Source organism: Alligator sinensis, unplaced genomic scaffold (genome assembly GCF_000455745.1).
Source record: "Alligator sinensis unplaced genomic scaffold, ASM45574v1 scaffold567_1, whole genome shotgun sequence".
Taxonomy (NCBI): Eukaryota; Metazoa; Chordata; order Crocodylia; family Alligatoridae; genus Alligator; species Alligator sinensis.
Window position 1 is genome coordinate 510,433 of NW_005842049.1, and position 11,446 is coordinate 521,878.

Consider the following 11,446-nt stretch of genomic DNA (forward strand, 5'->3'; position numbering starts at 1 on the left):
GTAGTATCCCTTCAACTGTTAAACTGCTTGCTATAAGTAGGGATAGAGGCAACTAGTCTGAATTCACATACATCACTTTATTCACCACTCCAAGCTATGAAGTTTGTATGATAATTTGGCACAACAGGTTATAAATTATCAGGACTATGTGTCTGTGTCCAGATAATCAAGAGTTGGAAGAGTTGGAGTTTCACTCTCAGTTCCATAGAGCTTGATCCAAAGTGAATGGGTTTTGGCTAAGGCTTTGTTGTATAGATAACTGCGTGCTTTTATCTTTGGTCTTTTGTGCAAAGATTTTAGCACCCATTTGCTCATAATATTGCTAATTGAAAAGACAATATTATTTAATAAAGTACTGAAAATTAATTACTGTATTTACCAAATCCAAGATGCCCCAGAATCTAAGCTGACCTCTCAATAATTAGATTCTATATATGGATAGTTTATACATTCGTTATAATTTTCCATGTATAGAATTGAATTATTGGAAGGTCATCTTAAACTTGTTCTTCCCCTCAACTGCTGTGGTGGGAAAAGCAGTCAGGGAAGCAGGTGCTGGGGTAGGCAGTGGTGAGGTAGGTGGCTTGAGGAATAAAGCAGCTTGTCCCCTGCTGCCTGTCCCCCTCCCACTTGCCCCCTTCCCACTGCCAGTCCCCCTTGTGGTTTCCCCCCCCTACCACCCACAGTCTCAGGCTCCCCACTCCTTCTTCCCTCGGACCCACAGTCTCTATCCCTCACCCCCACCACTTATCTTTGCTCCAGCACCAGCAGGCTGCATCCCTACTCCAGCCCCAGCTCTGGGACTTAGCTGAAACTGCCATTTTAACAGGACCAAACTGAGGTTGTGCTCCATGCTTTGGGCTGGAACGGGGGCAGAGACTGCTGGCACCAGAGCACAGGTAAGCGGTGGGGGAGAGGGAGGTCAGAGGCTACAGTTGGGGGCACAGATGGAGGAAGAGGAGGCAGGGACCTGATGTTGCGGGGGTAAAAATTGGGGGCCACGCAGGCAGCAGCTGTAGCTCTGGTCCCAGCCCCTGGTCAGGGCTGGAGCTGGAGTCACAGCAGCTGCCTGCTGCCTGACCACCTCATACTCTGTTCCAAAATGAGAGTTGCTTTGTCTCCATATTAAATACAGTATTCACATAGTATAATAATGAAAAAAGATCACACACACACACCATAATATTTATGCCATAATTTATGCTGATTCCAAAGCAAGAATGGAATTTCCAAAGGTCTTTTGATGCCAATATTAACACCTTGTCTATTTTTGAATGAGTATACCCTGGATTGTGCTTTAATATTAGCGGTAGAGGGGGAGTATGCATAAAGTGAAAGAACAGCACTCATAGTACATTTATTCCTCAGTTATTCTCTTTCTTATTCTCAGTGTCCCAGTAAAACATTTGGAGGCTTTGATTCTACGAAAGACCTTCCTGATGAAGTTATCACATTTGCAAGAAGTCATCCAGCTATGTACAACCCTGTGTTCCCTATCAATAACCGCCCTATTATGATCAAAACAGATGTGGATTACCAGTTCACACAGATAGTAGTAGACCGAGTAGATGCAGAGGATGGCCAGTACGATGTGATGTTCATTGGAACAGGTAAGAGCCTTTGAAACTGAATCTTACGTTCTAATTTGGAATAGGGAACACATATTAGATAAGACTTCATCTGTAGTGAAAAGAAGAGAACACGTTGTTGCATGCATAGAGTACCTGTGTAGATATTTTTGAGCGAGGTTCAGCATTGCATATGTGTGTGCACACATATCTGTGACTGTCTCAGTGTCCTTTATTATTAATGGTTATAAATTATGGGATTAGGACTCTCAAAATGGGATTAGGACTCTCAAACCCACCATTGACTCACTACCAGAGTCACTGGTGGTTTTGAGAGTTTTGCATTAGATTTGAACTGGACCAGGATTCAATTTAGCTATTGTTGTTATTGGTGCCGATGATGGTATTCACTTGCCTTTGTTAATAATGGGCCTTTTTTATCTTGATATTTTGCAGAATTTATGTTGAAGTACTTCCTAGGAACTATTCACATAAGTAGTGCCAGCAGGATTTATCCCAGTTCAGAATATTTCTTGTGTTCCCTTTAAATATTTTTACAGTGGGACTATATCTAACCTTCTAATCAGTCAGAAAAAAGTGCCCCAAATATTCTGGAATATATAAAGATTCTAGGAAGATTGGGTAGTGTTCTTGAAGAATGACACCCCAGTAAAGTATTTGTGCAGGCTTACAATTTAAGCCTTACGTCATTCTTTCAGCAAAGAATGGGATTTACAACTAAAGAAAACAATTTGTACATACATTTCTACACAAAATACACCAGAGGGCAGACACTTAGCTGGCATCTATCTGGGTAGCTTCAGTGACTTCAGTGGAACTACATAGATTAGCAACAGCTGAGGATCTGATCCTTCATCTTTTATGATCTTCCACCCATTGGCTGGTGTTTCCATCTTGTTTTAAATGGTTGCTTTCTTACTCACACCATGGAGTTTCAGACCCAAGAACCTTTGGACTTCAGCATCACACTAAACATGACCAAGTTCTCTGTATGTCTGTCTTTGTCATAGGAAAACTGTCTTTTCATTGCAACAGCAACAAATTCACAATTCCAGACTTAGGGTCATATTCCAAAGCAATAAATCTCAAGGCTTTCTTCGTGCTGATGCCTAACATAAATCATGGGTAAACTGAGATCTGTGCCGAAGTTTTGTATACTAAGCATATTGCATATGTAGCAAATTCAGAACATTTACTGAAGGAAATGCAGCTATAAAGAAAGCATTCCAGCTCTTAGAAACCATAAACTGAACTATGAAATATTTGTGGTACAGCATGTTATTGTGTAAAACTGAGCAATAATTTAATTTGTTTTTATGTGCTACATATATTTTCCCTCATGTAAGTGAAACTGAAGAATCAGTTTACATAGCATCATAGAAAGTTAGGGTTGGAAGGGACCTCGGGAGGTCACATCTAGTCCAACCCCCTGCTCAAAGTAGGACTATTCCCAACTAGATCATCCCGATCATCCCAGAAAAAGTTTTGTGTAGCCAGGTCTTGAAAACCTCCAAGGATGGAGCTTCCACCATCTCTCTGGGTAACCTGTTCCAGTGTTTTACCACCCTCCTAGTAAGAAAGTTCTTCCTAATATCTAACCTAAACTTCCCTTGCTGCAACTTAAGACCATTGCTCCTTGTTTTGTCATCTGCCACCACTGACAACAGTCTATCTCCATCCTCTTTTGAACCCCGCTTCAGGTAGTTGAAGGCTGCTATTTAGTCCCCACTTAGTCTTCTCTTCTCTAAACTAAATAAGACCAGTTCCCTCAACCTGTCCTCATAAGTCATGTCCCCCAGCCCTCTTCACCATTTTTGTTGCCCTCCATTGGACTCTGTCCAATTTGTCCATATCCTTTTTGTAGTGGGGGGCCCAAAACTGAACACAGTACTCCACACGTGGCTTCATGCTGGAATCATTTTTCTTGACCTACTGGCAACACACCTACCAATGCAGTCCTATACACCATTAGCCTTGTTGGCAACAAGGGCACACTGCTGGCTTATTTGTCCACTGTGACCCCCAGGTCCTTTTCTGCAGAGCTGCTGCCCAGCCAGTCAGCCCCCAGCCTGTACCGGTGCATGGGATTGTTCTATCCTAAGTGCAGGACTTTGCACTTGTCCTTGTTGAACCTCATGAGATTCCTTTTGGCCCAATCCTCCAATTTGTCTAAGTCACTCTGAATCCCATCCCTACTCTCCAGTGCATTTACTACTCCCCCCATCAGCTTGGTGTCATCTGCAAACTTGCTGGGAGTTTACAACTCCCCATCAGAGAATGATAGTATGATGTCTGATAAATCAATGCTTGCAAAACCTTTATAATCTTCAGTGTGAACTGCTATAGTGAAGGCCTCATTTGTCAGCCTGACTCCTCAACTTAATTTTCCTTTTGTGTGCAGGAGTTTTGTTCCCACACTTCATTGCAGGTCCAGATACCTGCAAGTCACATGAAAGTCTATCTGACTTGTAGGTGACATGGTAACACTTTAACTTGTGCTCCCAAATTGTGAGCAAGTTCTGCAAATGCAGTTACTGATATGTGGCAAAATGCTACTAGAAATCAATTCAGTGTTATACCTGTGCATGGTTTTTCAGTCAGGTATCAATAATAGCCATAAACAGTGCATGGGTGTCTGGTCCTACCTGGCCAAAGTGAGTGCCTATAAGGTGCACCTTAGTTTTCTTTGCTCATTGCCTATGTTCAGTTTAGCAGCATGGAAAAAATATCTTCCATGGAGTAGATACGCTCCCTTCTGTGCGGATAGGCAGGAAGAGGGTGGACTAAATTACAGCAAAGAGAAATGAGCCAGAAATCTAGTATTAAGTAATAAGAACCAGGTACAGGACCCTGAAAACTAGGGGAGCCGATTATGGAACCTAATCAGAATCTGATTTCCATCTTGTTGATCAGGATCTGGGACAAAGCCATAATTGAGCCCTGTATGATGTGATTGGATTACTTTGTGTGTCTCTGTCCCATCAGATTACATTTAGCCATTAGCCGTTTCTTATTAGCATGGCACCAATCAGTATTATCCCTGTGGGCTGCAGAACTGCAATAAACTAAGGAAACCCTTTTATGCCCATTGACATAACAAGTGATAATTAAACCCAGAGTAATTAGCAGGCCATTCAGTATGGTCATATTTTCCTGTCCTGTGGCTGAAAACTTAGGCCAAGAAGTTTTATTGCCAATGGGTGTGTCTACACTTTGTCGTATAGCAACATTTCTACATTTCGTCTGGAAGTACTAAAGCATAGTGCAGTAACTGCCTGTACTGTGCCATGCATGTGGTGCATGGTTAGATTTTGCCACTATGTCACCATAGCAGCACACTGAAATGGGGGGAGCATGCTGCTACAGCAACATAGCTGCTGATCGTGTGTAGACTCACAGTATCGCTATATTGCTGTAGTGCTCCATATGGTGACATAACACATCGCTACATCACCATAGGTCAATGTGTAGATACCCATTGCCTCTTTAACTATAGGTCTCCCCTCCACACTCGACTGCTCCATGGTGGAAAAAAAAATCATATCAGAATGCTTGAAAATATGTGTGTGAAAACCCAGGTTTCAATGTATCCATTTAGTTTGTCCTAAATGTTTTGTGTTGGGGATCGTTTGGCACAATTTAGGTCCATCTGTCAGTAAAGCAAATTAATAACAGTAATCTTATCTTCTAAACTTAGTTACTCACCAGAGCCCATTGATCCTTAAAGAGAAGCCTAATTCAATTTGTGTGAAATAGTTTGAAATACTACTCTGCAAAACTTGATCTAGAACTGAGATAATGCTCCACTCTGGTACCTGAGGTCTAATCGGAGCCACCATAGTGATTAACATATTGTATCTTTGACCTCAAGGGCTTTCCACAGCACCAAGCTGCCATAATCATAGCAGGATCTTCTTAAAAGAAAACCATGTATTAAAGAATGTGATTTTTACAACTGCAACGTGTCTACCTGCCTTCCTCAGATTCCATTACTCCAGTTGCTTGACTTTATCAAAACTCCATTTATGTTTCCAAACTGTAGCATTCAAAGGAATTTAAAAATGTGCTGCCAACAGTCATATTCTAATCCAAATAAAACCCCACCAAAGCTCTGCTAACCCTTATTTCATTAGATCAATTTTTTCTTTGATGCTTCAGAGTAGATTTTTCTCAAAAGCATAACCAAATTAGAGCCAGGTAATTAGGACAATTTTCCATTCCCTTATTACTACTAACTTTAATCTTGAAGTATTTGTTTTATTATATCCAACAGTTATTATTCGTCTTAACTTTGTGTTCTATTTGTTCTGTGATATTCTGTATTATCCTTGATGTAAATCTTTTAAAATAGTAGTAATGATGGTAACAAATAATACAAATGTCACAATTGCCCATATCCATAATGTTGTGATAAAGTATGTTGTCTTTGTTGAAATTAAAATGTTTAGATCATTTTTTCAACTAAATTAGTATCTAACCACAAAGTATTTTGATTTTTTATTTTTATTTTTTTTGGAAATTATAGAAGCATTGAGTAGTTTGCAAGAGTTACTCTTTCAACATTTTTGCCTTCAGAAGAATGTTGACCTCCATAGTTTTGTTATGCTTGGTACCTTAATACTTTTACCTGTTGCCTACATTTGCCAAAGTGAATAATAAATTCGGATGTCCAGCTGGAGACATCTATAAGGGGACTGGTTTTCTAAGGCTGAACACTTATTATTGTCCATGATATTCTGAGACAGCACCATAATTAACAGACCTAAAACATTATATTGGAATCTCCATCTTTCTTGTTATGGTAACGGCTTCAGTAACATGCAACAAACTAGGCACCCTGTTATTTGGAACCAGATTGGCAAAGTTGCACCTTTTTCTGAAAATTCTATTTATTGAAGAAAAACACATATTTATGCCTCAAAGACTGAAAACAATATGTGGCCTTGGGTCATGAAATTCAAATATCCTCTACAGAGTGTGTAGCTTTGAGGTTTCAAGGACCTGCTCACATGAAAGTCAGTGTCACAATTTCAGTGGCATAAATAGAAACAGTACAGCTCACTGGTGCAAGACTATCTGTAAAGCAAGGAAACAAGTAGTAGAGCTTTAATTCCCCCCCTTCCCTCCCCAAACAGAGGCTAATATCATTCATCATGCAATAGAAATATGGATGTCTTCAGGGACATATACATTTTAGTTTCTTTTACTTGACACCGAGAAGATCAGCACATACTTAAGATCTGACAACTTCATTAGTTTGACAACATTTTCCCAGCTGCCCGTGTATCCACACTGAGCTTTCTAACAACATCTGCACATGTATTTTAAAACAAGTATGAAAAATTTCCTATCTCAGACTGGGTAATAAAATGAGGTCGGGTACATTTAGTGCATTCTCATCTTTAAGTATACCTCTGAGGCAGCTGACATTTCGTGACACCACTCTAATAATATTCCACTGTCCCGTTCATTCTTATAACAGCTGAAGCATGGTTATAGTTCATTTTTTATTGTGGTATTTCTATAATTAAAAGATTTACATCTTTATGTGAGGGATATTGTGCCAAATCATGTCTGACTGATATGGAGCCTCTTAATCCATGTATTGGAAATAATTACACATGACAATATTTCAAAGAATTCTGGTTTCTCTTTACTTGGAGTACATTAATTAAGCACCTGGACATTTTCTTTTTCTTTTTCTTCAGATATTGGGACTGTTCTGAAAGTGGTTTCAATTCCTAAGGAGACTTGGCATGATTTAGAGGAAGTCTTGCTGGAAGAAATGGCAGTCTTTCGGGTAAGTGCTGCTGAATTTCAAGTGTCAGGTTGTAGATTTTTTTTCTGTAGACAGCTGCAAACTGAATTTTTTGCAGGATGACCACAGAGTAGCTTGGCATACCCTTCTAATTAGCTTGTCAATTAGAGTCCCAGACACTAGTCAAAATAAACCTTGGAACTTTCAGCACTAGCTGGAGGTTACTGATAAAAGAAATTACATTCCTAACTCTTGTTGTGAGTTTCAGTGGTTAATCAGCATCACTGAATCTCCGAGCAGTTGTAAGTTACAGTTGAACTAGAGGCGTTTTCTGGACTCTCAGCAGCCTCCTCTTCTGTAAAGAGATACAAAATAATATTACCTAGAAACTTCCAGAAGAACAATTCAAAAGACCAGCGTGGCAGGTGATTCTTCAGTCCTAGTCCTGGGTATTCCATGACACATCAATTAAAAAAATTACCAACATACACAAATTAAGTATGCACTTTCACTAGTTTAGGGGTAGTGTTGACTTCCAGCCTTTTCCTGCGCCTGATATCTTCAAGAAGAAAAGAAAGCAAGTGACTACATTTCCAAACTGTCTTTGTGAGTAATTCACTACTTTTGTGCCTGACTTGAGTTACCTTAAGAAGGCCTGAATTTCAGAGTGGATGTTTTGTAGAAATTAAAGTCAGTTTTCACAAAGTATTTACCCTCTAAAAGTATCTGCCCTCACAGTGAGGCACCCAAAACTGAATTACTAGTTTACTAGTAGCTACATGGACTAATTACTTCTGAATATTTAGGCAGAGTATTTTTTAAAGAGTTTCTAAACAGATTTAGATAGATCTTAAGGGATGTTCTGTATTTGGCACACTACAAAAAAAATAAGGTTTCTTGCACTATCTGTCCATTTACTTCATCTTTAGTTGATGAGGAGACACAACATATATGGGCAAGACTTGTAGAATTTTTTACTTTCAACATTCAAATGTTTGCAGACAAAGTGAACACAATTATCAATGCCCGAAGGTTGGTGTACCTCGCTATCAGGCTCTGTTTAATTTTTCCACCAACTATTTTTCAACAGAAAAATAAATGAGAAGCTATGAGGGAAAAACAAGTTATCTCTGGATACTGATTTCTTTATTTCTTATATGCAGCAAAGTTATTAGGTATACTAGAGTATAACCTGTCAACTTTGATAGTATTAGGGTCTCTTCCTTAACAAAAGGAAATTACCAAGCTAAAGGAGATATAATTAATAAAGTATATAGAAATATAATTAAATAGGAACAACAGAATCAACATGTAATTTCAAAATGTATTTTCAGCAGCACCATAATTACTGGCAGATTAGGATTTGAGATATAACTGTACTTGTGCTAACTTTACTAGGTGTTACATAAATATAGTTTGGTACTTTATGTGTGATCTTCATTGGGCATGTCTACATGTGCAGTTAATGTGGATGAATTAACTCCAGAATATATCTCTCTAGGGTTTATTCACATGCAGCACTTGGAGCTTGGTTGGAGCAGTCTGGGCTGACAGGGGACTCCGGAGGTCAGTCTTCCAGTCCAGGACTGCGCCAACTGGGCTCCATGTGCTGCAGGGGGGCTGGCTGGGCACAGGGTGCTTCAGTGTAGGACTAGCTGGCAGGCAGCCCCCACACTGAAGCACAATGTGCCCCAGCCAGCTTCTGCACAGCACATGGAGACGGGGGAGCAGCTGGGTCCCCTGCCAGCCTGGACCACTCCGACTGGGCTCCATATGCTATGCATGAATAAAAAAGAAGCCAAAACGTTTCCTGCAGACCTAATTAGTCAACTGTGCAGTGAACATCTTGTGTAGATGTGTCCATGTATCCTCCTTTAAACCGCTTTGCTCAGGAAAGGAGCTTTGAGATGGGAATAAATGTATAACAAGTAGAAAATCAGATCTTTTAATAGTAACTTTCAATTTACCACATCCAAGTTTTTATTGGATATAGAAGAGTCTGTATTGGTGTCATGAAGAATGTATTTTACTGGGTAAGCTGCAGTGTGCTGAATACAATAGTTTTTTTTCATTTATAATTCCACAAAACTTCCAGATCTGTTACATTGATAACAAATGCCTTTTTTAACCCAATTTGTGCAATATTTCTGTGACCAGCTGAGCAAACAAATGAATGAGTTCAGCTTTCATTCAAATGTTACACGTAATTGATGCTTTCTAATACCAGGTCTGTTAACCTATTTGTAAAGGCGAGTCCACATACTTAGCATCCACTGAGCCATATCAAATTCTCCCAGGATCAGCAAGTTGAAAACTTTGCAAGTGTGAACGCTTAATAACAACTATATTCATGTACCTTGGTAAAAATAGGATGCATAGGATCAGTAAGAGAGTTTTGGGATGCAGTAAGGTTTGTACTTCAGTGAAACTCCAAATTTAGTTGCAACAAATGGCTCAATCCAATAGCTCTTACTCATGTGAGTAATCTCATAGAAACCTCTGGGACTACCCAATTAAGTTGGAGAGTTAGGATCAAGCCCTGATGCAGGATGTTATTAAATGTTCACTTTTACAAAACTTCAGTGTTTGGTATAATAAGTAATTATTGGCCCAAATTCTGGCTCCATTGTGTAGGCACAATGTCCCCTTGATGTCAGTATCTGAATAGGGCATAGAGGATTTTGTACATTGCAGTCATGTCTATATGTACATTAATTCGCTTTTCCTAATGTGCATTAAATTTAATACCTCCAATGTGAGGTACTAAATAAATGTTCATTAAGCTGTCCTAATGTATAATACTAATAGTGCATGTTTTTAAGTGATGCTTAATGCGCAGTAGCCTATTTTATTGTGCATTAGCGTAATTGCACTTTTTTTACATGACACTTTAATACAAAGCAAAATAGGCTATTGAGTATTAAATTACACGTGTAGACATGCCCTGTTTTGCTTAAATAATCAATATTGCACAGCATGAAAATGTTGCTACTTGTTGTATAGTTGGATCCTGCGACCCCAAACACCATTATGTGTGTGTGTTCTTCATTTAGGTATCATTAAAATATGCAATCGATTTCAGTTCTATCCTCCATGCCCTGTGAATATTTTAAAAGGTTATTATTTTCTCCATAAGAATATAAAAAATATTAATAAATCCCTTCACATTAATTATTGTTAGGATGACTCAGAATTAGTATGTATCATTGAGATTTTTGTGTGTGCGTGCTATGTGCATATATTTCAAGGATTCCTGAAAATGTTAATGTCATGATCTGTGCAGAAATTAATAGCACAAAGTGAAAAAACAAGAAAGCCAACATCTCTGGAATAATAAGAAATGTGAGAAATTACTTAGTAATTGCTGCACTGAAGATGTCCAGATTCAGCATAGCAATTAATGACATGCACAGACACACGCACACACGCATGCTAATTCATCTATAACAATAAAAACATTCCATTGTAAAAGTCAGGAAGGAGTACCATCACCAAGGGAGACAGTTCGTAGCTGGCAAGACCCTGTAGCAACACTTCCATATTTTTAAACTATATCTTCCATTTTAATGCATTTAATGCTTTTTTTTTTCTAGGAACCTACCATTATTTCAGCAATGAAGATTTCCACAAAGCAGGTACTGTATGCACAAGCTTTAAATCATTCTTTAAATATTTACTGGCCTGTATATTTCAGAGACACTAACTTGGCAGTTAGTAGAGACATATTAATTATACCAGCAGCATCTCATCCTTTTACATAAACACCAGTATTTTCTCAAGGAAAATGTGACAGGCAAAGGAAAAAGGGAAAACCTAGTGTGTGCATTTCTGGCAAGGTGGAAACTAAATGCAAACTAGCCAGCTGTTCATAGGATCTCAGGAAAAATTCCACATTACTGAAGCCTCCTACATGACTACGAAGCTGTTAAATTTACAACATGTCTCTATTTGGACTTTCACTTACTGCTGCTCCTAGGGAACTTAGTGGCAAAACTCTCCATTGATTTAAGTGGAACTCCAGTCATTTTCTACATACATTATAACATCTTTGATCAAGGAGACTAAAAGGTAGAGAGGTGCATTAAATATTATGAGCTCT

At 38.9% G+C, this 11,446-nt stretch overlaps 1 protein-coding gene across 1 annotated transcript in view; it reads left to right on the top strand.

Annotated features, from left to right (window-relative positions):
* SEMA3A (semaphorin 3A) overlaps window positions 1-11,446 on the top strand; it is a 231,570-nt gene that overhangs the window by 196,650 nt on the left and 23,474 nt on the right. The window contains exons 11-13 of the mRNA XM_006022863.2: window positions 1,391-1,610; window positions 7,298-7,389; window positions 10,941-10,982. Coding sequence (XP_006022925.2) covers window positions 1,391-1,610; window positions 7,298-7,389; window positions 10,941-10,982 — 354 coding nt within the window. The remainder of the gene's footprint in view (window positions 1-1,390; window positions 1,611-7,297; window positions 7,390-10,940; window positions 10,983-11,446) is intronic.